General features: G+C 37.0%; 6 protein-coding genes across 7 annotated transcripts; 1 reads left to right on the forward strand and 5 right to left on the reverse strand.

Moving 5' to 3' along the window:
- On the reverse strand, nucleotides 1-5,203 carry LOC114715363 (beta-1,6-galactosyltransferase GALT31A). The gene is made up of 11 exons (XM_028900198.1): nucleotides 4,902-5,203; nucleotides 2,490-2,589; nucleotides 2,339-2,400; nucleotides 2,004-2,215; nucleotides 1,850-1,913; nucleotides 1,667-1,739; nucleotides 1,226-1,346; nucleotides 1,045-1,132; nucleotides 847-972; nucleotides 673-779; nucleotides 1-307 (listed from the first exon to the last, which is right to left on the reverse strand). Exons 1-11 carry the CDS (start codon nucleotides 5,003-5,005, stop codon nucleotides 153-155), a joined length of 1,212 nt encoding a protein of 403 aa, XP_028756031.1. The 5' UTR covers nucleotides 5,006-5,203; the 3' UTR covers nucleotides 1-152.
- Nucleotides 5,204-8,207: 3,004 nt separating this feature from the next.
- On the forward strand, nucleotides 8,208-9,773 carry LOC114715358 (50S ribosomal protein L11, chloroplastic). Its single transcript, XM_028900186.1, has 4 exons — nucleotides 8,208-8,559; nucleotides 8,634-8,806; nucleotides 8,927-8,990; nucleotides 9,430-9,773. The coding sequence occupies exons 1-4, from the start codon at nucleotides 8,355-8,357 to the stop codon at nucleotides 9,639-9,641; spliced, it is 654 nt and encodes a 217-aa protein (XP_028756019.1). The 5' UTR covers nucleotides 8,208-8,354; the 3' UTR covers nucleotides 9,642-9,773.
- Nucleotides 9,774-10,899: 1,126 nt separating this feature from the next.
- On the reverse strand, nucleotides 10,900-12,565 carry LOC114715377 (mitochondrial import inner membrane translocase subunit Tim13). Its single transcript, XM_028900219.1, has 2 exons — nucleotides 12,418-12,565; nucleotides 10,900-11,151 (listed from the first exon to the last, which is right to left on the reverse strand). The coding sequence occupies exons 1-2, from the start codon at nucleotides 12,529-12,531 to the stop codon at nucleotides 11,002-11,004; spliced, it is 264 nt and encodes an 87-aa protein (XP_028756052.1). The 5' UTR covers nucleotides 12,532-12,565; the 3' UTR covers nucleotides 10,900-11,001.
- Nucleotides 12,566-14,176: 1,611 nt separating this feature from the next.
- Nucleotides 14,177-16,625, reverse strand: LOC114715351 (endoglucanase 1-like). The gene is made up of 7 exons (XM_028900169.1): nucleotides 16,227-16,625; nucleotides 15,913-16,122; nucleotides 15,580-15,780; nucleotides 15,400-15,492; nucleotides 15,144-15,305; nucleotides 14,950-15,061; nucleotides 14,177-14,861 (listed from the first exon to the last, which is right to left on the reverse strand). Exons 1-7 carry the CDS (start codon nucleotides 16,497-16,499, stop codon nucleotides 14,365-14,367), a joined length of 1,548 nt encoding a protein of 515 aa, XP_028756002.1. The 5' UTR covers nucleotides 16,500-16,625; the 3' UTR covers nucleotides 14,177-14,364.
- A 1,748-nt stretch (nucleotides 16,626-18,373) lies between these two features.
- LOC114715369 (endoglucanase 1-like) lies at nucleotides 18,374-20,839 on the reverse strand. Its single transcript, XM_028900211.1, has 7 exons — nucleotides 20,633-20,839; nucleotides 20,318-20,527; nucleotides 19,964-20,164; nucleotides 19,656-19,748; nucleotides 19,384-19,545; nucleotides 19,182-19,293; nucleotides 18,374-18,921 (listed from the first exon to the last, which is right to left on the reverse strand). Exons 1-7 carry the CDS (start codon nucleotides 20,828-20,830, stop codon nucleotides 18,416-18,418), a joined length of 1,482 nt encoding a protein of 493 aa, XP_028756044.1. The 5' UTR covers nucleotides 20,831-20,839; the 3' UTR covers nucleotides 18,374-18,415.
- Nucleotides 20,840-21,899: 1,060 nt separating this feature from the next.
- LOC114715359 (beta-carotene isomerase D27, chloroplastic) lies at nucleotides 21,900-24,685 on the reverse strand. Of its 2 annotated transcripts, XM_028900188.1 has the most exons (6): nucleotides 24,228-24,685; nucleotides 24,043-24,135; nucleotides 23,285-23,346; nucleotides 23,076-23,182; nucleotides 22,328-22,423; nucleotides 21,900-22,252 (listed from the first exon to the last, which is right to left on the reverse strand). In XM_028900188.1, exons 1-6 carry the CDS (start codon nucleotides 24,612-24,614, stop codon nucleotides 22,203-22,205), a joined length of 795 nt encoding a protein of 264 aa, XP_028756021.1. In that variant the 5' UTR covers nucleotides 24,615-24,685; the 3' UTR covers nucleotides 21,900-22,202. The 2 variants fall into 2 exon arrangements, with proteins under 2 accessions (XP_028756021.1, XP_028756022.1); XM_028900189.1 differs by lacking the exon at nucleotides 21,900-22,252 and having other exon boundaries at nucleotides 22,348-22,423; nucleotides 23,049-23,182.
- Between the last annotated feature and the right edge of the window lie 1,981 nt (nucleotides 24,686-26,666).

A 26,666-nucleotide genomic window follows, 5' to 3' on the forward strand; every position in this document is an offset into this window, starting at 1 on the left:
ATCAATTCTTTTCTTTTCTTTTCTTTTCTTTTTCTTTTTTAATCCATAGGAGCAAAAATGTGGCATAGGAATAGGATGAGGCTAAATCACAAAACCATATTTCATCCAAATGGACAAAAGGCATAATTGATAACAGATGATAATAGGGTTTTTTAATTAAAAAACTTGAGTTGCCAGATAGCTGCATCCCCTTCTCCACAAAGTTGATGTACCTCCCCCATTCTTTCTGCTGATTTACAGATCCCATTACAGCTCCAATCAAATGATGCACCACATGGATTTGCTGCTTCTGCCTTCCATTCACAATCTATCATTCAAACATCACAAACTTTCTCTTACTTACCACTCTTATATCATCATGCATCTCACTAAGCCCTTGGATGAGCCCAAGAACATAGCATTTTCAAGTGTCTGTCAAGTTTCAAATCCTAATTTAACTTTACTAAACTTAGATGATGAATGGTGGTACGTAACATCTCATGCCCCACGTTTGCACTGAAGACTCTTATTAGGTACGTACTTAATATATGAAGTCCTCCTTCTCCATTGTAAAACACAGGTTATACACACCTTTTGATTGGTAAAGTTTCATTTCTCAAAGACTCAAACAAGTGGTTTAATAAGGTGGTGCATAAATGTATAGACAAGAGGACTTATAATCAAGTATCATACCAGGAGTCCCACAGCAGAGGCTTCGCTCATCGATATGCTCGACATCTAGACCAATGAACCATGAACCAAGAGAGACGTCCTCATTTGCATATTTGTGAAGTATATGCCTGAAAGGAGAGCAACCAATGATCTTATACACAATAAGGCTGCAAGCACCAATAGAAGTGAACCTACCCATTAGCTGAAATGTAGGTTGCTAAATCTTTCGAGATCACGTATATTTGCCCAGCTGCATGCCTGAAATACTTGTTTCCCTCTTCTCCAAATTTCCAGTGCTCAGGTTCATGGTACTTGACGCCTCTGCATAGTTTCAAGGGTGGTTATAAATGGCATGCATGATCAATAATGGAAGTTCATATGCTGCTAGCTTACTTAGTTGCAAGGACAAGTCCAGACTTCATACAACCAATATAAACACGTGGTTTGGACCTATGGCGTGCCAACATTGACCCAATCACACCTGCAAAATGTTGCAAGTTCCTGAGAATCCCCATAGACACTTGCAAGTTCTTCTCAAATTGCAAAGAATTACACACATTGCAAAAACACTAACCTAGATTTACATGTACATCATCATCAACTTTAATGTAGAATTCAGCATCCCACTTAGCAACAGCTGTTGAAAAGAATGCTTGAGTTTTGGAGGATAATGTGTGGTATCCCTCCATGTGGCTCTGTATCAAAACCATGTAATTTTTTTGTCCGATTATTTAGACTGAAGAAAATATGAAAACTTTCTTAAAATTACAAAATGGACCAACCAACCTCTAACCTAGATCTGTCAAAAGAACAGCAACAGCTATAAGCCAAGAACATAGGGGCCATTTTGCTCCATATGAAAAGAAATTATGCTTTTTCTTATTATTGGATCAACAATAACTGCTGTTAATTGACTTGTAAAAGGATTTATATATAGCCTTTCATTCATCAGGTGGATCTTCTACCAAATAAACACGATATAATAGGTCAATAATGTCAACAGAGGCTAGCATACCAGTCGCAAGAAATCCTTGTGCTTACCATCTTCTTCGTCAATAGCCTGATCTAAAACACCACCTGGAGTTGCGCTGCCAGTGCCAACCAGAAACCGTGATCCAATAGTAATAATAATAAAGTTCCATGACACAGGAAAGTAAGTATAGTATTGTTTCCTGCATGCAGTATAGTGCATACCAACCTGTGACCAATGACAAACCGGATTATAATTTTCTTCTCTATTTCCAGCTTACTCAGTTCCTTTCCTGAGTGATTAAATATAGTATGTTATTATTTTGCTTCAGCAGTTATTCAGGCAAATATCAGACATTTTTGCTCTAAAGATAGAAGTGAACCTTGGGGCATCCATGTTTTTCTGATTGAGTCCCTCCGCTTTCTGCCACTAAAAGCAGTAATAATTCCCATAACAAAGAATATTTTCCTCTCATCCTTAATTTGCTCTCCTTCTGAACTTGCAAAAATAGGATATTCTTCTTTGTGCTTATTTTTGGCAGCTCTGGCAGCAGCTAGTTGCATCTCTAATGAGGACATTGTTTTGTCCAGTTGCCTGTGTTTAACAACATGAACTGTTATAGTGATCATTTCAAGTATAAATTCTAAGAAATTTTACTGACAAACAGTAATATATGCTTATCTGCTACATTTATCAGCTTTTACTATTGACATTTACATGACAACGTCACGTGTCTGTGAAACTTGAGAAAAGATGTCCCCTGCTTGAACAGATGTCTCCTGTAATATCACTTGGGATAGTAAGATGCAAAGCCTATGCATATCACAACTCTATAACTTGGATGGTTATCTTTCTCACTCTGACTTGCCTCGTTACAGTTGACCAAGGGATGCAAAGCTCTTGAGTGGTAAGTTTCCCTAATTGATGTCTCCTTGACTATTTTAACTGAGTGATCACCATCCCAGAACCTGTGAATCACAATACAAATGAACAGCTCTGTAGCCTACACTCTGAAATAAAGAAATTAAGGAATAGAGGAGTTCATCCTAAAAGAGCAGCATTTACATTCAGACACTCAAAAGTTTAAGAGTTTCTGCACATTGAAATTGGCAAATATATATCAATTGTACGTCTGTAAGGAATTTCCATAAGGAGACTAAACTTATGTACAATAACATGAAAAGGAACTGTGTTTGAGGAAGCTATCTAGCAATAGCATTCATTAGCAATCAGTACATAGAGTCAAACATGTCATAATCAACAAGCAATTGAGGAAACCTTGATGGAGAATGACTTCAAATATTGAGTGGACTGAAAAGTCAATTACGCTAGCATTTATCATGCATCACTATGACCACCTGGTCACCCAGTCACGCCTAATGACTCAAACATCAAACAAATTACTAAATTATAAAAAGAATGGAGGAAGAGATGGAAAAAATATACACACTTGGCAAATCATTGTTTTATCATAAATTGACTCTTTTTCTGGTCCTATCGTCTAAGTTTTCTGGCGATGATGTCATCCTCTAGTGTTTTATTTTCTGTTATGTCTCTTCTCTGGAATCGTTTTCACCATGTCCACCGAAAAAAATTGATTTACTGATATGTAAAACAAGTGCAATGAATTAATAGCATCACAATGATGTTATTCATGCTCTTCTCTGACACAAATTTCCACAATGGAACCCAATTTGTAAGAACTCCAAAATTCTAAAACCCCAAGTCACTCAACTAATGGAAGATGGTGGAGTTAAGAGGAAAAGCTCATATTGGAATTTATCATGTACAATTCGAATAGGAAACCTACAGAACTCATAGTTAGTGTGTGGGTTTCACCCATTACTTTGAAGACTCATCTTACAAAATACTACCTCGAATCCTAATTATAAAACCTCATTTGTAGACTACAAACAAGGTCTTATAATTAGGATGGAAGATAGTAGCTTGTTAGGAATTAGTAGCACCATAAGTTCATAAAATGCCAGAAATCCAATTTAAACATAAGCAGATATCAAACAAAAGATGAACATTAAGGATAACATTAACACCTCAAAAAATAGTTTCTGGGGATACAGTTATAAAGTTCTTATATTTTTGGAAATGGTGACCAGTGTAATCTCCTTTCCTTGATAATGTTGCTTCTGATTCAGTCCCTTAATATTGTTAAACATCATAACATGTCATAACAAAGATGGCTGTTGATAAAGTCTAGATATTCACAAAACACGAGATAATTCATCTACAGATTTTCATTAAATTGAATCAAATATGAGTTTCTTTCTTATTTATGCATTGCATCTAAATGGTCTAATTATTAATTTTTGCACATTGCTGTCAATGTCATTATGCACGTGAAACACTGAGTTGCAGCGTAAGCACTTTGTTGCAACTTTATTGTGTCTTATGAGTTATGAAGTATTTATGTTCACATGGTCCATATTAGAAGGACTCTGAGTTCTCTGAGTAGCCTCTGGTGTGATATCACGTGAGTTTGGAAGCGTTGTACCTACCATGCGTCTGAGGCTGAAATCTCCTGTAAACGTTCAACACCAGAGGTATTGAAGATCTGGTGTATTGTTCGGTATATTTCAATGTGTGGGTTTATTTGGTCTACGGCTCTCAACTCGCAATTCGCAACAGACACAGTAAAAATACAACAATATTTACTTCCACTTCATAAAAATGAGACCAATACAACTACACGCATTTAATTTTAACTAAAAACATCTCTAGCTATAGGGCCATAAGAATCCAAGGTACTGCTAACCAGGAACCAAAGAAATTTGTGCAGCAAATGATTTCGATATCAGCAGGATCCAGGTGCTTAAGTAAAATATCAATTATAGTTACGAGAAAGATCAAATATCAATGACCTTCAAAGCCGCAAATTGAAGGACAAAACATCCTGGTATATGCATTTGCTAACCGATTTCTCGCTCATGAGAGCTCGAAAACTGTATCCACTAGACCAACACTCAATAATTAAGTAAATGAGCCAGGATAGGAAATCAGTTCAGCTTCAGCTTAAAATCGAAAGCTTCAGCATTGTTCTCTATCGTATTCTTCAGACTTCCAACCGACCCAGTTCAAGAATATAGACACTCTCAAGTATATGCATAATGAAGCTAAGCAAAGGAATACACAACTGATTTTGGGGGAAACAGTATAACACCAGAAGGTAAGAACCCGAGCTGGAGAAACAAAGAATCCAAAAGTTCAAGACTTTCGTACCAGATCTTGGCGGTTTCATGGGGAGAGATTGAAGCTGAGAGCTAACCTGTTGACGACAAGAAAACCCAGGAAGAAGCTGGCAATGCAAGACAATGAAACCCATCTCGTCGAGAAGCCATTGCCGACCTTGTGTTGTCTGCTCAATCCCATCTGAACCAGAAAGCTTAAACTTTAAGGTAGCTTCCTCTTCAGCCTTCTGAGCGCAGTGATGAGCATCATAAGGATAAACTGGAGAATCACATTAGAGCAAAACATAAAGCGGAATGAGCTAAATGTTCGAAATGCACAGTTTTAACTTTTAAGCATCAAAAGATGGAAAGATGCATGCTAGCTCAGACTTCGATTCAAACTGCCGTGAGAGGATCCACATTTTATATTGATACGTCTTGATCGGTGATCACGCATCAGTCATCAGTACAAAATTCCAAAACAAGATCATGGGGGAATTAATAATTTAACGGGAATAATATAATATTATTACCAAAAATGGCTAGAAGCAATATACCATTTTAATTAGACCTTTCTCAAGGTTATATCTTTCTTTATAATCTTAGTCTATCTAAGGAAACTGTTTTTTCCTTCAAATCATCGCCATCCTGCTCTCGCCTTCTGGTTCGAATTTATTTGACTCACGAGAAATATAATAATAACAATTATTATTTTGTAATTTACTGCCGTTCTCCTCCCTCTTATTAACTAGAGCAGCAAAATCTCTCCTCAAACTTCAGTCACCCACCCTTTCGGCCTTTCCTTTTTTATTTTCTCCCTATTTTAATCTTTTTTTCTTTTTTGTTTTGGCCTGCACTATTTTAATCATTTCTGCAACCATCTCTGTCTCGTCTTTTTCTTTTTAATAAAACATCTCTTCTTTACTGTGGACATGAGACTTATTTTATCAATTTTTTCACATTCTTTATATATTTTTTCATCCTCCAAACAAAACATGACTCGCGTCTTGTAAAATGTTCCGCGAGCCCTGTGCTGCCACGATGTTATTGACTTATTCTCATTGTTATTGTAACAAAAATCCATTGGTTTTAGGAAAAATCTTAAAAAATGATTGTTAAATTTTAAAATTTTAAATTTACTAATTCATAAAAAAAATAATTACATTCAAAAAGCAAATAATAACATATTTTTGTAATAATTTTTTTAAAAAAATTTAAAATTTAACAGTTATTTTTTTAGGAATTGTCCTTGTTTTATTTATCAAGAATTTGTTTGGAATCATGATTTGAGCTTTCCAAAATAATTATTCAATCATGATTTGAAAAATAAATTACAAAAGTTTTGCCTTAACTTAATGAGAAATTTTTTTTTTGGACCAATGAATGAGAAGATTAAAATACCTCTCTTGTACAAGTACCTAAAATTTCAATCATACTTCAATTAAGAGATAAAATGCAATTTCCTTTAGTCGGCCATGAGATAAACTTTAATTTCATCCATTAATAGTTATTGCTTTTGGATAACAGCAACAGAAAAACTATTTCGAAGATATCTACACTATTTTGTAATTTTTAATTTGGTAACGTGTTTTTTTTCCCAATGAATTCTTTAATTTTACTCTATTAACATTGTTAACCCTTGCACAAAGACTATCAATACTATATTGCAAAGGTGCAAAACCTATTAAGCAAACATTGTTAAAAGAGCAAAATTAAATGATTTCATTGAAAAAAAACACGTAGATACCAAATTAAAAATAAAAAAAGTATAGGTACATTTAATATGGTTTTTTTATTAATAATTGACACAAATGGACTCAATTTGTTAATATTATATATAATTATTGGCACATTGTTATTTTATTATCAATTAATGTGATTGTTAATTTTTTTTTTATAAAATATCTAATATCTAATGTAATTAAGAGAGTGTTTGGATAGAAACAAAACTATAGTTTCAGAAATAATTTTATGATTTACAAAATAAATATATAGAGGAGTTTGTCCCGATTTATGAAAAATATTTTTTAAAAACACTTATTGGCTCATCCAAACACCCCCCAAGTAAAATTTAAGTACTATCGGATATATATGGAGCTCTCCCCAAAAATTTTTTCGAATGGACTGTTGATCATTTAAAGAGCTACATTTTAGTTTGTGCCATTTTATACATACCATATTTAGGCTAACAATAATTTAGTGGGTCTTCTATTAATTTCGATTTGATTATTTTTTTCAAACTTTATGTTATATAAAATAAACTTTTGATGTAAATGAATCTATTTGTTATTATTAATTCATTGTCCTTAGTAATCCTTTTTTTTTTAATGAAAAAGAGATATTTATATAAGAATATACCAATGATAATTGTCCCCCATCTTAAAAAATATGCAGACCATAAAACACTTTTTTATTCTTACAAAAGTGTAAAATTTCTTTTTCTTTTTTTTTTACCTGACTGATAAGTTATATATATTTCTATATGAGTTAATATAAATTTTGGTCCCTCAAATTTGAGGCCATTTTGGCATTAGTCCCTCAAATTATATCTGTTTCTGGGTGTTGGTTCCTAATAGCATTAAGCCCTCCTCTTTTTATCTGTTCCGATAGAACCATCTGCTTTGCTCTTATCTGGTTTTGGCGGCTTTGGTGGCATGCTGGTCATGCCTGCCTTTTTGTTGGAGTTGCTGGTGAGGTTCTTGTTGCTTCTTCTCAAGCTTCTTACTGTGGTGATAGGCTTCTCTTTTTTCTTGGGAGATTCATCATCGTCTGTATCAGAAGCAGATGGCTTCAATGGGGTGGCTTTTGTATCTGAAGCTGGCTTCTTCTTCTCATGAACTATTAAGTCACTTTTTTGGTCAAAGGTAATGGAGGAGGTAGAAGGCTTAGCTTAGTTGAGAATGCACTACGTTTCCTCCATACTAATATAGAAGCAGAAGCTTTGTGTTTTGACAAAAGTGAATCCTAGATTGCATAGGGTCTCTTCGACCATAGCCTTCCATTGCTCATGCCACATCATCAAGCTTTAATTGCCAAGTCATATGCCGTATCATAGGTTAACAAAGTTAGTGCCAACTCAGACGAATTTGACAGTCTAAAGCTATCAGAGACCAACGGCTAGAAACGGATATAATTTGAGAGACCAACATCATTGGTTTTAAATTTCAGGAACCAATACCAAAATGGCCCCAAATTTGAGAAACCAAAATTTATATTAACCCTTCCTATATCTAATAGTTATATACAGACACATATTTAAATAAATATTTTTAAAATTTTAATAAGTTAAATCTACGATTTTCAATACAAAACAATTTCTTTCGTAATTATGAACATAAATATTACTATTATGTTTTAAATTTAATTTAGCGGAGGACTTGAAGCATTGAATTTGGCAGCGTAACTGCGTAGGAGAATCGTGGGTTAACTGGGTTCATTCAGGCCCAGGAGCTTCAGGAGGGAGACGACAGGATAAGGGCGTTTTATCCAAATTGATCGATTGCGTTCTCTGTTACGCAAGAATCACCCGTCTTCTTCCTCTCAACGATTCAATGTCGTCAATTCACCTTACCTGTCAACGCCCTCTTCCTTCACTGAGCTACTCTTCTTCGTCTACCATATTCTCTTTCAGCCCCACCAATGTTTCTCTGCAGTTCTACAATAAAAGACGCTCGCTTCCCACTCTCCTGCCAATTCCCCGGCGACTCAGTGTTGTCGCCATGGCTCCGCCTAAGCCCGGTGGGAAGGCCAAGAAAGGTACCACTCTTTTCTTTACCCTAATTCACCCGCTGCTTCTCTTCTAACCGAACAGTGCTTTGTGTCTCTCTTAGTGATTGGAGTGATAAAGCTAGCTCTTGAGGCTGGGAAGGCCACGCCTGCTCCTCCCGTTGGTCCTGCACTTGGTTCCAAGGGTGTCAACATTATGGCCTTCTGTAAGGATTATAATGCCAGGACTGCTGACAAGGCCGGTTATGTCATTCCTGTGGAAATCACTGTCTACGATGTATGTTTATCTGCTCTCCTACCTTATTTGTTTGGTTGCCTTTGGATTTTTTCCCTGATGGGGTGTCTTTCTATTTCTTTTAATTTCTTGTTTCTTCACGATTATACTATTTTCTCGCAGGATAAAAGCTTTACCTTCATATTGAAGACACCGCCAGCTTCAGTTCTGCTTCTTAAGGCAGCAGGTATGTTGTTTAACAATGCCCGGAAGCTGTTTGATGCCGTGTAGCTTATTGTACTTTATCTGTTGTTATTGCTTTAGCTGCCATTTCTTTGAAATTTCAGTGTCCTATTGTTATATTGTGAGCTATACCAAGTGAACAAGCAACCGGCTATTTTTAACTTATATATGGAACAGTTTGATACCTTACAAAGAAAGGCTTAGTTAAAGAAGCTTTATATTCTGAGCCCAGCCTAGCATTTTCCTGGGTAATGAGACATTGTCGATCTTAGCTTTGTGGTATGGATTATATATTTGTTGCCCATTGTTCTTTTTCATATTATGGATAATAGGTTATTGTAGGTAATTGGGTAGAAGGAGAAAATAGTTGGTTGTTTTCTTTTCACGGGAACTGATAGATTGGATTTGGTATCATAGATTAATGATGTTGGTTGGCTATGTAGGGGTGGAAAAGGGTTCGAAAGACCCCAAGATGCAAAAGGTGGGAAAGGTCACAATTGATCAAGTGCGTGCAATTGCTACTGAAAAGTTGCCAGATTTGAATTGCACAACTATTGAATCAGCCATGAGGATTATAGCAGGCACTGCAGCAAATATGGGAATTGATGTTGACCCTCCTGTTCTTGAACCCAAAAAGAAGGAAATCCTGTTATAAGGCCACATTTCAATGCTTGATTTACTACTACTTCACAGAAGTCACTAGCACGGCTAGATCACTCAAGATATTTAGTGTATTGTCTCCTTCCAAAGAGCTTTTCGCAAGTGATGGTGCCTGTCTCTCTGTTAATCTTCCCTCGCCCACTCATTACAACTCTGTTTTGTCACAGTAAATGAGAGAGCCATAACCAATTTTCTCAATATTTAGCCGGCGTAAATTTTTCAGTTCTTTCAATCCAGACGTTGTAGTTGTTGTGGTGTTATGCTTAAATTTAAACAATGTCCTTGCAAAGAATTTCTTCTCCGCCTTCTCTTCCATTCTCTTAATCACATAATTGAACTTTAAATGTTAAATAAGTTCAACTCCAAACAATAATCACATAAGTGAACAATGTAATGAATAAAAGTTCTTAATTGGGGTCGCATTTTCCGATGTAGTTGGTCCTTTCCAGTCATCTTGGTAATTGCCGGGGTAATCAAGAGCAGGAATAAAGTTCGCTTCTGTGCACGACCAGAATACGCGCTTGGCCTAGCTTAATACCACAAAATGGACTGACTGAGAAAGGTTATTGTTATGTGATTATGTAAGAGGATTGACTCTAAACATTAAAATAACCAAAACCTCAGGCTCTTTCATGCGGAATCGAAGAGGAATTGTGTATGTTTCAAACAAAACGTGATCGAAGTCAATTTCGCTGAAGCCATTTGCAGGAGGTTGACGTTGAGGAAGGCTTGAAAGGGAAACAATCCAATTTTACTAGCCGAAAAGCGAGAAAAGCACAAAACCTATTGAATCGCAGACGTGAAACAGAAACTAACGGTTCTTATAGGGAGGGAAAACGGGGGAAATTAAGGGCGAAGCAAGCAGCTCAATCTCAAGGTTTAGTGAAGCCATTAGGCCAAATTCAATTCACATGTAAATTGGTGCAAACATATAAACAATGGTGATGTTGAATGATAAATAACACAACACTCTTTTAATCAGGATGTCAAATTCATGCCTTGTAAACGAATAGTTGATACCACCAGATGCCGAGTTTTTTTTTTTTTTCAGAAAACAAAAAGTTGTCTCGGATATATAAGGGGAAGCAAAAGCATTAAAAAGGCCATCCTACAACCAAAACTAAAATTTTTGTTCGCGCAATCTCGCTTGACAAATGTAGCGCCTATGCTGATTGTCCCAAGTCCTGGAAGTTTCAGTCTAACCAAACTGGAATTACACTTCCACAAGAATCGTAAAGTACTTAGCCGTCATATAATCAAATCTCAATGTGAAGGATAAATTATGAAAAGGATTACACATCAGTATTGACCACATACTGAGCAATTCTCGTTTTTAATTAAGGGTGCCTTCTCTTTTATCGAGGTCCAGAAAATAAGGCTTTGCTAATTATGCCTGTGGCCTCAATATATCGCTCCACACACCTAGAGACGCAACTGCTTTCGCTTCCACTTAAGCTTGACCCCGGTTTTGTGATGCACTTCTCAAAACACTTCCCCCTCACTGTCTGCAAAATCAATAACAATTCGAACATAAATGGCAGTTAAGCAAATCATCTTTGAATAAAATTGTTGCCCAAAGCAGTACTCAATTATCAACTAACATTTGTAGCATTGTAGGACCTTGTCAGTCCATAGCATTGCTCTTCCCTTGCAAATATATGAAAAGGTCCTATTATTTTCCCCAAGGCACTCTTTTTTAGTTAGGAAAAAGCTATATTAACACAAAATAATTTCATGACAAATTTGTGAGAAGTAATGAAAAAGAGCGTGATAAAAAATAACTGCACAAACTTATCCTCATTCGAATAATTGCAGTCAAATAGATGAATGTTGATTTTTGTCATCAATGATATTAACAGAAGCATCACCTTAATAACCAGTTATTCTGGGTAATAATACCATTGCACGAGCCTCGTTCAACAAGATGAAAATGCCACGGTGCAATCCTTTGTGGTTAGACCAATATATCCTCATTAACAGTGGTAGCAGGTAAATTAATTTTCTAAGTTGGCACTTGAATACTTGATATAAAACTGGTTGGTGTCTAACCAAATTCTCCAGCTTTAGAACATACATATAGAGAGAGAGTGAGAGAGAGCACTTTGCGTGCGAAACAATTTAAACAGCATACGATATCTATGCAAATCAAATTTGATGGGTCTCAGAAGCTAGCTAATTAGGTTAGAGAACCATTCCATTTAAATTCCCCACTGAGCATCATAAAGAAACTTGGGTATTCCATACTACTTTCAGACTTCATCAATTGGCCTCCTTAGAAAGGGGGCCTCCCATTAACTATCTATCTCATTCAAATCTCACACTAAACTTTTGACATATGGTTATCATATTACTAACTGAAGGATGAGAATACTTAATTTATAAAAATAAAAAAAAGGTAAGAGAATTTTTATGGATCAAAAATATATTCTTTCTGTGAAATAGACGCTCGTGTGTCATCACTTGACATTGGTTATACATTTTTTATATAAACAAAAGCGTGAAATTATTTCAAATATACTCGTTGAGCTCAATGATCAATGTAATTATTCAGTTATTGCCCGCATGTTGTATCGACTATGAGGACACTATATCCAATAAATCAAGCAGAGTGGTTCACAATGTTTTGCAGCCACATTTGAGGGGAATATGAGTTCATTGTTTCATAAACAATGAACGAACAACCAGAAAAAGAAAGAGCAACGATAATTCGAATAGAAAGGGCACAGCAAGAGAGAGAGAGAGAGAGAGAGAAGGAGAGAGGGAGAAGAAACCTCGAGGAATTCTTCGGCATAGGCCTGAGCGAGCTGTGTCTTGAGCTGGTCTTTGAAATCCTCAGAGTTGAAATGGGACGATGATCCACTCGAGGGACTTGAGAATGAATCCATTTGCTTCGCTTCTCTCTCAAGTCAATCTTCCGCCCAACCACTCTGCCTCCACCGCTTTACCACTGAGCTAACCTAGCAGCAAGCTCTTCCTGATTTTGTTCTACGAATTGGTTCATCCGACCCTCAAATTAATCAACAAGCTGGCCTAAATCTGGAATGGGCCTAGGCCCACAAATTATTAGGCCGGTTTGATTTCACTTTTATATTTTATGTTCATACAACGCGCACGGGACTACTCAAGGTGTTCTGGTGATGTTACCAAAAAAAAAAAGGATGTTCTGGTGATCAATAGGGCATTATCATCCGTGAACCCTCTTACCTTCTGTTTAATATCATATTGAGGGGATAATTTTGTGGGTGAAAGACATATAAGAACCAAAAAGATAAAAGAATATCAAAATGATTTCTTAAATTGTTTTAATTTTTATGAAATTTTTAGGAACTATTTTAAAATTATTTTTTTTCAAATGACCTAATTGTCCTCATATAAATGTATGGATATGAATATGGATATGAAATTTAATCCCGCCGTCTTTTGGTCCCAAAAACTTTTATGATAGGTAATTTATTGATATTTCTTAATAATAGACTAGAAAATATTATATCAAACAACTTAAATTGTACTACCTCCGATCCTAATTATAAGACCTCATTTATAGACCATAAATTATAAACAAAATCTTATAATTAGGATCAGAAGTTGTATGTCTCTCTCATCTTTGTTGATTGCATAACCAGAAATTTGCAATACACGGATGGATTGTCATTATTTTTGGTCAAACAAATAGCAGCATCATCAATATTAGATTGAGTGTTTTGATTTAAGGTATTTTAAGGAAATACTATCTCAAGTTCTTAATATAAGACCCTATTTGACTTTTATTTTGATTCTAAATATAAGACCCTAATCCATTTTGTCTCTCATATTTTTTTTTTTTTCCAAAATAGCCCTTCTAATAATGATAGTTCTAGTCAATACACTTGATTAGCAAGAATATTTTAGAAAAGACAACACATGTTTAAGACAAATAACTAACTCAACTTATTTCTTTAGTCTCCTTAAACTAGTCAACTAACTCTTATAATTAGGACTAGAGGTAGTATGTTGACGAAATTTTATCTTGTAAAACGATTGTTTTTTTTTTTGGGAGAGATCGCCAAAATGAGTCTGATGCAATTTCACGTGATGAATATTGCTTCATAGTTTTCCTCCACATCCCTTGAACCGGATAATAATCACTAGTAGAGGACAGGACCTCAAATGCTTGGGCCACTTCTTATTTGGACGGTAATCATTATCTCCGCACTGCCCTCAACTCACAAACCATCTTCATCACTAATAAAATCATATATGAAAAATAAATACGTTTACATCACTCCTAGTTCTATTTCATGTTAATTACTACTTGTATCCTAATTATAAAATCTCGTTTACAAACTACAAATTAGATCTCATAATTGAGATCGAAGGTAGTACATAAAACTTTTTTTTTTTTTGGGGTCAAAAAACTAATGCTTTAATCTTACGTTTTTTTCATTCTTAACAATATATCCTTAGTCCTTACAAGATTCTGAAAAGCAATTGGAATCCTGTAACTTGACTTTGCCTATTTTCAATAAACTGAAAAGATGGATAGAAAGGAACTTAACTTTAACATGGAAATAAGCTTCACATATAAGTAAGAAAAACTTTCGAACAGAAGCTCTCAAGTCTCTCTCTCTTAAATCTCAGCCTCTGCAATGCAATGCAGGAATCCATATCCATTTTTCATAACATAGTTGTTTTCTGATCACTACGAAACCCTAAGTCCATTACATGAAGAAGCTCAGTAGTCAAGTGGTGGCGGGTTTGGCCGAGAAAAAAGCAAGAGCCCCAACCAGGGGTGCATTGATATAAGTCGCCGGCTCCGATTGCTGATAGTTATTGCGATCATCAGAGAACCGGTCGGAACTGTCGGGTCCTCCGACGATGGCTCCGACCAAAAGATTAGGATTAGGAGAAGAAGAGTGGAAGTACTGAAAGCCGTCATCGCAGGAAATACGTTGAGGGTGATCACGAATGGAAGGCACAGAAGAACCCCTGTGGTGAATATTCTTCGGATACCTATCTCCAAAACCCACCATGTACGACATTTTCTCCGGATTATCCCCTAAAATGTAATCAACTTGCTTTCTAGCCAGCCCAACGAGGCTCTGTGCCGTCACGGTGGAGCCACCACACCGCACTTCGATGGAACTCGAACCCAGATACTTTGCGTATGTCAAGAGCACCAAGCTCGTAGATGTAACATACTGCAGATTGCTCTCGCTGCCTTTGTAAAGAAGCCCACCTGCAAAATCATCACTTCAATCACTGCTCTTTAAGTTTAAACCAACTTCAAAAACAATATACATGTCAGCAATGGCTCTTCTTCAGACCTGGGGTGTACTGAGCCTGGAAGCCTGGTGATCCTGGTACTAGTGAGCATATGTAATTGTCAGCGTGTGCTTTATATAGTTCAAGTTCTTGAGTGTTTTTCTCCAAGAACTCCTGTAGCAATATTTGTGTAAGTTAGCAATTAGCGCTGAGCCGTAGATGAAGGAAAAGAGAGAAAATTAAGCTCAGGAAATACCTGGGAAAGCAATACTTTAGTTCCCGCTCGCTTGTCATCCCAACTGAAGGAGTAAGTATCATCATCTGCACCTAATACGTGCCCATTGGACTGTATATAATTCATGAAGGAACTAATTCCAGAGGCTTTGTAAATCCACGAAGCACCCCACAGAAGCTCATCCTGATCACAATGCACAGTTTTATACATATTATTGAACGCTTAAGACGAGGTTGGGTTGAGAGTGAGACGATAACCAGGCAGGTATTGAACTTACATGATATCCAGAGTAAGAGCAATAGAATGGACAGACCACGGAGTTAAGAGAGTCACTATAAGATCCCCTGTAACGGTCTGCAAAATCAAAGACCTGAAAAGAGCGTCACGAGATGAGACGTGGATACATACAAATGTATAAGCATGGCAATTATAAGCAGGGATGGAAGTCAAATAGTACTTTGATGGCTGCTTGAAGCAGTTTGGAGGAATATGAAGGGTCAGATTGTTTGAAGACTAAAGAAGAAGCTGCTAAAGCAGCAGCAGTCTCAGCTGCTACGTCTGATCCTGGGCTTTGAGGCGTCACTTTGTACACGTTTCTTGGAGTGTCCATGTCTTCAGGCCTTTCCCAACACTTGTGATCCATGTTAGGATCTCCTACCTGCCAACCCACAACTATGCTTGATACATTTCTATCACTTGTTCATTCTTAAACAAAGCGCGCGTGTATAAATATAGATACATATATATATATATATATATATATTCTCTGCAATAAGTGGGGCTCCCTTACTTGGACGTATAATGTATCAGGAGTGGAAGTGGCTGCTTTAAGCAGATAATCAGAGCTCCACTTGACAGCAGCTCTGGCATTTTCAATCTGATCCCCCATTGAGCTTCCGAATTCAATCACACTCCATGCCAATAACGTAGTGGTGAATGCCATTGGAAGTCCAAACTTGACGTTATCGCCAGCATCATAATAACCTCCCACCAAGTTCACCTGAATCAACGAATCAAACGTGTCTTAATCTCACAATATAAATCACACCAAGTGTTTTTTACTCAAAAGATTACAGAATATGAGGAATATATATAGACACAGACATGATAGGAAGAACCATCGGACAAGGCAGAATCACCCCTCCAAGTGAGGTGCTGGTTGGAGGGTAATTTGCCAGAACGCTGGCCTTCAAAGAAGAGAATGGATTTCTTAAGGGCGTCAGAGTATTGCTGGGAAGTGAATGCATGAGCAGGTGAAGCTAGTAAAGTAGACAGAATCATGAAGCAGAGGCACAGCCACATTGTGGAGAGAGAAGGAGGAGAAGGAGAAGAAGAAGACAACATTGTATAGAAGTGTGTGAAGAAGATTATATGCATCTGATGATTCGAATTGAATATTGGTGAGAGGGCGAGGCATGCAATTTATAGGGAAGAAGAAGCTGAAGGAAGTTGGATGGCAGGTAAAGTGGCCGTTACAACTCTGCCATTGATTGGTTACAGTTAACGGAATCAACTGCGCCAAACAGGGCTGGATCTAATATGTTTCTGAGGGTTGAATTAAGTGAGCCCGCGCAAGCATACCAGATTCCTTTCTGATAAGGACAAGTAAAAATAAGCGCATGGGAACTGTTCTTGATGCTTATTACATGGAAAGACTATTAAAGTTTGAGTCTTTAGAAATTATATATGTTTTAGTGACCAAGTCACGGGGCACACTTAAGAGACTATGAAGTCACATGAGGGTATGATCGGTCAAGTTGATGAAGGGAACGAGTTTTCTAAACAAAGGGGTAGGCCTGCAAGAACTTTGTTGAAAAAGCAGAGAACAAGGCTGAATTAGATAATCCTTAATGTGTACCATGTGATAAGGATGTACTCACATGTATTTGTGGATTTTTTCCTTATTCCTTTTCGGTGGGGCTGCGAACTGCTGCCAAAAAGAGAGAATAATGCGCCTTAATTTTTGGCTTATTCTAAATTCTCCTTTTTGGCTCCTTCATTTCCTCCTAATTCCGGCACATTGACTCTGTCTCAAAGTTTGTTGTAACTATCAAGTTTGGCTTTATTTATGCATTAAAATCTGCAAATGCAGAGCTACACGCAGTGGAAAAATGACAGTACTTGCCTTAATTTGGGACTTTTAATGAATCTTGTTTACATTTTTCGTCGTCGTCTTCTTTTTTCTCCCCCTTAAATTCAATACTAAACCTGTCAGTACATGTTTGTGTTAATTATTTTGTTATATAACCTCCACAAAGCCTGCTCAGAGACTGCCCTTTCTCCCCTCTGAACAACTACTCCCTCCTCCTCTCTGTTTCGTTAGTTACGGAGTTTCTTTCTTCATTGGATTTTCAAATATGCTTTGAAACCCTTCATTATTAAAGTAATCATAAATAGTATTAAATGCCCAAGGAGTGGCGTTGTTGTATTGCAAAGCCTAAAATGAATCCGAATTTTAATTTATAAAATCATCTTATTTTTCATTGGGGAATTACTTTTTCCCAAACTTGCCGATTCCATTGTCTCTCAACTATTCCCATCCCATGCTTATAGGCCATGCCTCCTTCGTCACGCCATTCATGTTAGTCATTACTTACACCAAAAGTCAACCATCGTCCAAAAGAATAAAAGCGAAATTACTTGAAAATTTATTTCCAGCTCCACGCCTGAATTTAAGCACATAATGTAACAAGTAACCTCTCTAACATGAGAATGTTATTTAACCACATAAGTCTTGTCAACAGCTAATTGTCTTAGTGACAACACCATCCGTCATCTTTAAACAAAACTTAACATTAATATCTTTGTGTGTGTCTTTAATTATATTATATTAAAAAACCACACAAATCTTGTATGCTTAAACCACATTACTTAAAGCTTTGTTAAATATTGATCTTTGATTCGTAATATAAAATCCACTTTGAATAAGATTTCTTTTAGAAAAAATGACAAAAAATACTTATTAAATTTTAAAATGATAAATAAGTCATTTTGATAGATTTTGACTTGTTAAACCCACTGCAAGAATAGTTAACACGATTTATTTATCTTTTTCAAATTGAAGAGATAATTTTCTGTCATTTTTTTTTTATTTTTACAGATGAATCTTTTTATAAAATGACATCTAATTCTTAAGATTCTTTTTAGTGCAAGGATCGGAGGTATTACTATACTTTATAGAGTTATAGTAATTACAGCCTCCGCGATGTAATGCAGGAATTCGTATCCATTTTTCATAATGTAGGTGTTTTTTCATTACTACAGAATCCTAAAGTCCGTACATGAATGCGTAATCAAGTGGCGGCGGCTTCGGCGTTGGCTGAGAAAAAAGCGAGAACTCCGACCATGGGTGCGTTGATACAAGTCGCAATCTCGGATTGCTGATAGTTATAGCGATTATCAGAGAACCGGTCGGAACTGTCGGGTCCTCCGACGATGGCTCCGACCAGCAGATTGGGGTTAGGAGAAGAAGAATGGTAGTAGTACTGATATCCGTCGATGCAGGAAACACGTTGAGGGTGATCGTGAATGGACGGTATAGAAGAACCCCTATGATGAATTTTCCTTGGATACCTATCCCCAAAACCCACCATGTACGACATTTTCTTCGGATTATCCCCTAAAATATAATCAACTTGCTTTCTGGCCAGTCCGACGAGGCTCTGAGCCGTCACAGTGGAGCCGCCACACAGCACTCCGGTGGAGCTCGAACTCAGATACTTTGCGTATGTCAAGAGCAGCAAGCTCGTCGATGTAACATATTGCATATTGCCCGTGCTGCCTTTGTAAAGAAGCCCACCTGCAAAACTCATTAATTATTTCAATTACTTCTCTTAAGCTTAATAAATCAATTCCCACCTGCAAAACTCATTAATTATTTCAATTACTTCTCTTAAGCTTAGTACATCAATTCCCACCTGCAAACTCGTTAATTATTTCAATTACTTCTCTTAAGCTCAATAAATCAATTCCCACCTGCAAAACTCGTTAATTATTTCAATTACTTCTCTTAAGCTTAATAAATCAATTTGTAAAATCATGAGTGCTTCTTCTTCAGACCTGGGGTGTACTGAGCCTGGGAACCTGGTGATCCGGGCATTAGTGAACATATATAACTGTCAGCGTGTGCTTTATATAGTTCAAGTTCTTGAGTGTTCTTCTGCAAGAATTCCTGTCACAGTATTTGTGTATGTTATCAGTATTGAGTCATAATTATATAAAGAAAAAGAAAGGAAACTAATTAAGCTGGATAATTAAGTACCTGGGAGAGCAATACTTTAGTTCCTCCTCGCTTGTCATCCCAACCAAAGGAGAAGGTACCATCATCTGCCTCTAACACGTCGCTGTTGGACAGTAAATAATTCATATAGGAACTAATTCCAGAGGCTTTGTAAATCCATGTCGCACCCCACAGAAGCTCGTCCTGATCACAGCGCACATATATGTATGTGTGTGTGTGTTAGGAAATGTTTGAGACAGAGTTGGGTTAAGACTTGAGAGGGAGACGACGCATGTATTTATTATTGAACTTACATGATATCCAGAGTAAGAACAATAGAATGGACAGACCACGGAATTAAGGGACTTACTATAAGATCCCCTGTAACGTTCTGCAAAATCAAAAACCTGAAAAGTGTGTCACGTGCATGCAAATGACGGAGAATTGGAAGTATGGGATACCAAATCCCATGTTGAGTAGAACGAAATATTCAACGCGATATTTGAGTGGGTTGGTTATTCCACCTCAATAGTTATAGCTTTTGGGATAGAATTCCAATCCCACTTAAGTACCCATCAGGAAAAAATAAAAAATAAATGAGAAGGTGAGTGTTGATATTTACTTGAATGGCTGCTTGAAGTAGTTTGGAGGAATATGCAGGGTCGGATTGTTTGAAGACTAAAGAAGAAGCTGCTAATGCAGCAGCAGTTTCAGCTGCTACATCTGATCCTGGGCTTTGAGGGTTCACCATGTACACGTCTCTAGGAGTGTCCATGTCTTCAGGCCTTTGCCAACACTTGTGATCCGTGTTAGCCTCTCCCACCTACGCAGCAACAATTCCATGTAATTTAATTTTCCATCACTTTGTTCATTGTTAACAATCTATCTACGTATTTGGTTGGTAACTGAGTACAATGGTGAAGTGTAATTCATGTAATTAACCCCACCTAGTAGATAAGGTTTCTCATTCACTTACTTGGACATATAATGTTTCAGGAGTGGAAGTGGCTGCTTTAAGCAGATAATCAGTGCCCCATCTGATAGCAGCTCTGGCATTTTCAATCTGATCCTGCATTGAGCTTCCAAACTCAATCACACTCCATGCCAATAAAGTAGTGGTAAATGCCATTGGAAGCCCAAACTTAACGTTGTCCCCAGCATCATAATAACCACCCACCAAGTCCACCTGAACCATCGAATCAGATGTGTCTTAGTTTCACAATACAAATCACCAAGTTTTTTGACTCGAGAGACCAGAAAATAGAAAGAATATATATATAGAGACACAGACGTGGTAGGGAGAGCCATCGGACAAGGCGGAATCACCCCTCCAAGTGAGGTTCTGGTTGGAGGGTAATTTGCCAGAACGCTGGCCTTCAAAGAAGAGAATGGATTTCTGAAGAGCGTCACGGTATTGCTGGGAAGAGAATGCTGCGTGAGCAGGTGAAGCAGAGAGGATTACGAAGCAGAGGCATAGGTACATCGACATTGTGGAGGGAGAGGAAGAAGCAGAAGCAGACAATGTCAGTGAATAAATTACAAGTACATGGTTTGCAGAGAATATTCCTATTCATGAGATGGTGATGAGGAATTGAATTAATTGAATTTATAGGAAGTTGGAAAGGCAGATAAAATCCTAAAGGCTTAAATTAGTTCCCTACTTTGTGACCCTGAACAATCGGGTATACCACATTACTTCAATTCGATTTTGGTATGACAGAAGAGGTAAAGCAAAGATTATTTAGTACTCTTATGATGTTGTTTTTGTTCAATTATTCGCTAAAATAATTTGGCGTGACAATAGAGGTAAACGAGTGCCCCGTCCCACAAGAATTGTAAATGTTCTCTTAAATTATTATTACCAGACCCATTCTTCTTCTGTTTCGTTTTGAAAAATAATTCTTTTTTACGAAACAACTTCGAAAGAAGCCATCAGTAATGGATGGTAAGGGCTTGGCTTCTCATTGCTTGGGCTGCCAAAAAAAATTTGGTAGCTTGTAGGCCGAACACTTCCATGTTTTAGTCTATAAAACCGTTTTTTTCCATTTTTGCTCTTTTTAATCATGGAGGTACTTTTTCTTCTAAGCTTGCCTATTTTTAATGTCACATAGGCCATAGCTGAAACTTGAAAGAAAGAGCCTCAATTCATTGCCACATGGAGTATGCTGCGAGTCCACACCCATATATTATTGGGTGCCCATATCTCAATTATTTCTGATGCTCATAGGCCACGCCTCCTTCATTATTCTGAAGGACGTCAAGTCATATTATCAAACACCAAAAGTCAATTAATCATCACCCAAGAAAATAAACCTAATAATATATTTCCGGAACTTAAATGCGCATAATGAAATAAGAAAAGTCCAAACTTATACACCACCGGCCTTCACAGTATAATCACAATTACCCGATTCTGCGGATGAAGGATCCATTTGCTGCCAATCATTCACTTGGGTCATGCTTATTTGGGCTATAACTTAACTAAGAAAAATGAACCTAGATCTGTAATCCCACCACATGTAAATTAGATATTAAACGATGAGAAAAACTTGTGTACGCAGAATTCAGTTCCTTGAAGCAGACAAGCATCATCACCAAACCACAGTGACAAAACCTCATATATCTCTTTATGTTACATATATACAAATGGATAAAACAAAAAACAAAAAACAAAAAAAAGACCAGACATGTGCCAGTGGATAATGCTTTACAGTATGATTACAATATATGATGCTGAATATTAAGGCTCATCTATTTGTGACTGTAGTAACTATTTGAAATAAGAAGAAGAAGAAGAACCAGATATGTAGTTGCAATGTATATGATATTTTGTGATGCATGACTCAACTGGGAATATGTGCTCATGCTTGTAGTTTAGGACAGAGAGGAGAGTTTGGATTTGCCACAGAGCCTGCAAGTTATTAGTCAGATCTGTAAGTAAGTTTGGAATTTCTGATTGATATCACAAAAGGAGGGTTATACTCACAGATTTCAGCATAACAGGGCTGTTTAGAAACTGGATCCTCTTCAAATGGAGGTGGAACTTGGCCATACACCATCTCACAACTCATATCTTCAAAATCTGAAATCAAATTAACCAGGCTTCATTTTGGGAGTCCAAAAATCCAATCAGCATTATTACTCCCTCCAGTCTTTTATATCAGACAGAAAAAATGGATAGTTCTATACTCCTCTGGTCTTGTTTATAAGGCACTTTCAATATGTTTCACACAGACCAAGAAAAACCTTAAACTGCATTAACTCTTTATTAAAATATAACAACTTTCCAATTTTATCTATATTTAATATATACATATTTTTAAAAAAATAACTATCTACACTATAATAAATGAGGAATAATATAGTACATTCATGGTAAAAATTTAATGAAGTGACCTATAAATTGGACAAAAAAACACCTTCTCTCTCTGCCCTATAAATAGGACCAGAGGAGTATATATTAGTCACCTAATGGAGGATTAATTAAGTTTTCCAAGATTTTCACTCTTTTCAATTTTTTCCAAGTACACTTAATCATGAATGAGGATTTTTTTCCCACTTCATGCTTTCAAATAGAGGTGAATGTGGATTTTTTCTTTTTTCATTTACAGACAAAGTTAATAACTTAACCACTTGTCTTTAGTTCTAATGAGGGTTTAGACGAGACTTATATAAAAGACCAGGGAGGGAGTAATTAGCATTCAAACCTTAAAAAAGGGAGTTTCACAACGTACTAGGGATCATTGTTAGTGGAAGTCCAAACTCATTAGTGAAAAAATCTTGGGTAGGAATTTTGCACATATTGACACACATGCCAACGCAGCCACTGTTCTCTAGGTACCTTGAATTTGATAAGAAGAATAGAAGAACTATTATTAAGGGCTTCAATCTTTATACAAATTAAACAGCTGCTACTAATTTTATTTTCACTTGATTCCCATACCTGCACTTCTTTATATGTACACCACTTTTCTGCTTCACCCCATTTACCTCTACTTCAATAACCTAAATGCATCTCAAGAAGTTGGATATCAGTGACAGCACCATACAGAGTCGTAAGAGAGGGAAACCTAGGATGACTTGAAATAATTAAAAACCATGCAATAAGATCAAAGAATCAGCTAATAGTCCAAATTTTGTTACACCAAGGCCTTGATAAGACAGCACCATACAGAGTCGTAAGAGAGGGAAACCTAGGATGACTTGAAATAATTAAAAACCATGCAATAAGATCAAAGAATCAGCTAATAGTCCAAATTTTGTTACACCAAGGCCTTGATAAAGATACGTGTGTATCATAGAGTATATGTCTCAAATAACCCAGCCAAATCGACGAATTTCAAATCAAGTTTACTAATCTATTTTTGGCACAAACATTTCATGATAAAGCATCACCACTTGATGAAGCAAAGATCAGAAGATTAACTACTCCCCCAATTTTTTTTTTTTTTAAGTTATAGTTTCAGCTTCACAAAAAGCATGATCCCAAACAGAAAACCATGAGTCTGACATTGCTTAAAGCACCGAAAAGAAACACATTAGTAATTAGTAACCTTTGGTTAATCAGAGCTTAGCTTCAAAGTAAGATATAAGAACCAAAAGAACTAAAAGATGTAACAACAACTACATTAACATCAACAAGAACTTGCAGGCATGTTGAATCCAGAATGGTATGATGGTGAGGCAGAGAGAGGAAATAACCTCAGAAGGGCCGACGAGCCAGTGGAAGAAAGGGACAGTCAAAGCAGCATTGAACTCCGCAGCCCACTTGGTGGGTGGGAATAATTTCCTGAACTAGAGTAACACAGTTAACCAGAAGACTTCACAGAAGAAGCTAGAAAGAAAGCACAGTGAAATAAGAAGAAAGAGGGAAGGGAATTGGAAACCTGAGCAGGAGCACCAGGAGGAAGCATGGACAAGAGAACCTCTCTAACCACTTGCTGCTGCTGAAGACGAGACCTTCCCTGCATGACCCGCCTCGACACATCCACGAATGACTCGTAGTCATAGTCCCACTCTTTCTTATTTTTGTTGTCAGTACTGGGCTTTGGAGGAGCGAACTTTTCCATCTTGCGAGCAAACAGAGTCATGAATGCCTTCTCGAAAATGCCGTCATTGTAACGAGTCTTTTGTCCCAGGGGAGCCGGTTCGCCTGATGGCTCGGCGATCCCACACCGAACCACGCCCACCGGTTTCATCCCTTGCCGGTGGGGATATCGGCCGGCACGAGTAGGGCCGGTTAGCTGTACTCCATGGAAGCTTAGAATCGCCATGAATTCCGACTGCTCAGTTCCACACCACTGCGTTTGGAAGTGGGAAGCCCACGTTTAGATAGGCTTCCACCTGTCACCAACGCTCGATTTTTAACCACACAAAATATTTCTTCTCTTTCAACGCCACGCAGCTACCACGTTCCCAGCTAAACCAACCTCACGTTTCCCGTTCTTCTCTTTTTCTTTCCCAGTTCTTCTTCCTAGTTCGCGCAGCTTTCATATTGGGCCTCCATCGTCACAAATCCACACACTATCAAAACTGAAAAGATAGGCCCTTTATTTTAGATTTCAATATGCACCATATTTTCAGCTCAGAAAAGAAAAGCCTTGCTTGCGAAACCCATATCAGTTTGTAGAACCCAATCCACTTATTTTATGAGCCTAATCAACAGGTCCAGTGCCACGGCCAGTCGCCGCCCACAACCGCGCAATAACCGAAGAGAAGATTGCCTCATTTTGCGGCAATCTCTGCCTCTGATCAAATCCGATGGTCCAGACAGGCTACTCCCAGTCGTTGATTATTAAGGACTTTGCTAATGCCAAATGATGTCTAGAGGATAGCTTTTTAATTATTATTTACAAAATATGATGTAAGTATATTAAGAGAGATTTATCTCAACTTATATAAAAAATACTTATAAATCACATATCTAAACAAGCCTAAAGAGGTGACGTCTAGCGTCCCCTCTTCCTGTTGGCTTGAGTGCCCATTGATAATATTTTTTTTAAAAAAAAAAAAGGTGCTTCTTTTTAGAGAAAATTCATCATTTGATGATTTGGTCCTCATAATTTCTGAATTTTTTGACCATCAATACATAGAAAGCTCAAGTATCTTCGCTTTAAATTCAATCATGAAACGATATATTTAACAATAAGGAGTAGTTTTATAAGGAACCCGTGCATAATATAATACTGCATCCACTTTTATTTATTAATAAATGTAAACTATAAGTTGTTCCTTATAAATAGGTTATGGGAGGTAACGCTTCAGTGAAAACTAACGGGTGTTTAGAATAATAAGATTGATTAGCATGTTAAGAAAATTAAATCTTGTGAATAGGAATATGTATATGTGTATTAAGAGATGGCCTGGCTATCCCAATTGAACCTACATGCATGCTCGAATTTCAATCAAAGTGGTTAATTCTTAGCACTAATTAACATAAAAACTATAAGTTATTCTATGTAGTTATTTGTTACAGAAGGTAAGGATGAAAACAAACTAGACTTTGACCAAATAGGCTTGAGCCTGTTACAGGAATTCCAAGCTTGAGCTCAGATAAAATAAATTTTTAAAAAATTAATCAGGCCAAACCTACACGATATTTCAAGCTAAGCTTTAGATTTAAAAGCCTAGCCTATTTATCTTAAAAGGTTTCTAAATAGGCTTCAGGATTGACTTATTAGGCTTTAGGATTGCTAAACATGTTAGGCCATATCAGGCTCCTATTGGCTATTAGGAATCTAGTCTTCTTCCATTCCAGAGAGAGAGAGAGCTATATATAATTATTAGGAGGGGAATGCATTAATGGAGGAAGAAGAATAAGCGAAGTGGGAGAAGGGATTAAAAAGAGTGTTAGATTGGAAGAAGAGCATGTGTGGAGATGGAGGAGGCACATGGGCTCGTTACCAGAAAAGCAAAAAAACAACAAAACAGACAGATGCATATGGTTAGTAATGTTAGGGAAGAATGAACGAACAACACTATACAATGAGACCAATAAAAAAAAAGACAAACGATTACAGAAATTCTTGGAGATATTAAGGACAGCCAGCCAGCCAGCCACACACAGCCTCCTCGTAATAACTCACCGCTCATTTAAAACAGAACAGTGATGAATCAAATCAAAATATCCAAATATGTAGTACTATGCATGCATGCAGTTGCGCAGTATCAATAAATAATAACAGCAATTCATTCACACACAGTCAACGTCCACGTCCACATCCACGTCCACGTCAGCAATATTGAAAGCTCTCTCCGTCTTTACCAGAAGCCCTTACTTACAACTGCTCTCATGTCCTCATTATATAAGTCATCTTTAGAAACAG

Source organism: Neltuma alba, unplaced genomic scaffold, assembly GCF_004799145.2.
Source record: "Neltuma alba isolate B1F8T4 unplaced genomic scaffold, ASM479914v2 tig00011587_pilon, whole genome shotgun sequence".
NCBI classification, from domain to species: Eukaryota; Viridiplantae; Streptophyta; class Magnoliopsida; order Fabales; family Fabaceae; genus Neltuma; species Neltuma alba.

Coding starts and splice junctions, on each gene's coding strand:
- LOC114715363 (XM_028900198.1), bottom strand. CDS start 5,005: ATGGGATTGAGCAGACAACACAAGGTCGGCAATGGCTTCTCGACGAGA. Junction 1,740..1,849: donor CGGTTTGTCATTGGTCACAG/GTTGGTATGCAC, acceptor TGGCACTGGCAG/CGCAACTCCAGGTGGTGTTT. Junction 780..846: donor ACCTACATTTCAGCTAATGG/GTAGGTTCACTT, acceptor CTCTCCTTTCAG/GCATATACTTCACAAATATG.
- LOC114715358 (XM_028900186.1), top strand. CDS start 8,355: ATGTCGTCAATTCACCTTACCTGTCAACGCCCTCTTCCTTCACTGAGC. Junction 8,560..8,633: donor CGGTGGGAAGGCCAAGAAAG/GTACCACTCTTT, acceptor TGTCTCTCTTAG/TGATTGGAGTGATAAAGCTA. Junction 8,991..9,429: donor TCTGCTTCTTAAGGCAGCAG/GTATGTTGTTTA, acceptor TTGGCTATGTAG/GGGTGGAAAAGGGTTCGAAA.
- LOC114715377 (XM_028900219.1), bottom strand. CDS start 12,531: ATGGATTCATTCTCAAGTCCCTCGAGTGGATCATCGTCCCATTTCAAC. Junction 11,152..12,417: donor ATGCCGAAGAATTCCTCGAG/GTTTCTTCTCCC, acceptor TTGATTTTGCAG/ACAGTGAGGGGGAAGTGTTT.
- LOC114715351 (XM_028900169.1), bottom strand. CDS start 16,499: ATGCATATAATCTTCTTCACACACTTCTATACAATGTTGTCTTCTTCT. Junction 15,781..15,912: donor CTGATACATTATACGTCCAA/GTAAGGGAGCCC, acceptor GTGGGTTGGCAG/GTAGGAGATCCTAACATGGA. Junction 15,493..15,579: donor TGCTTCAAGCAGCCATCAAA/GTACTATTTGAC, acceptor CGCTCTTTTCAG/GTCTTTGATTTTGCAGACCG.
- LOC114715369 (XM_028900211.1), bottom strand. CDS start 20,830: ATGTCGATGTACCTATGCCTCTGCTTCGTAATCCTCTCTGCTTCACCT. Junction 20,165..20,317: donor CTGAAACATTATATGTCCAA/GTAAGTGAATGA, acceptor GTTGCTGCGTAG/GTGGGAGAGGCTAACACGGA. Junction 19,294..19,383: donor CTAAAGTATTGCTCTCCCAG/GTACTTAATTAT, acceptor ATACTGTGACAG/GAATTCTTGCAGAAGAACAC.
- LOC114715359 (XM_028900188.1), bottom strand. CDS start 24,614: ATGGCGATTCTAAGCTTCCATGGAGTACAGCTAACCGGCCCTACTCGT. Junction 23,347..24,042: donor GGCTCGTCGGCCCTTCTGAG/GTTATTTCCTCT, acceptor AGATGCATTTAG/GTTATTGAAGTAGAGGTAAA. Junction 23,183..23,284: donor GTACATATAAAGAAGTGCAG/GTATGGGAATCA, acceptor ATCAAATTCAAG/GTACCTAGAGAACAGTGGCT.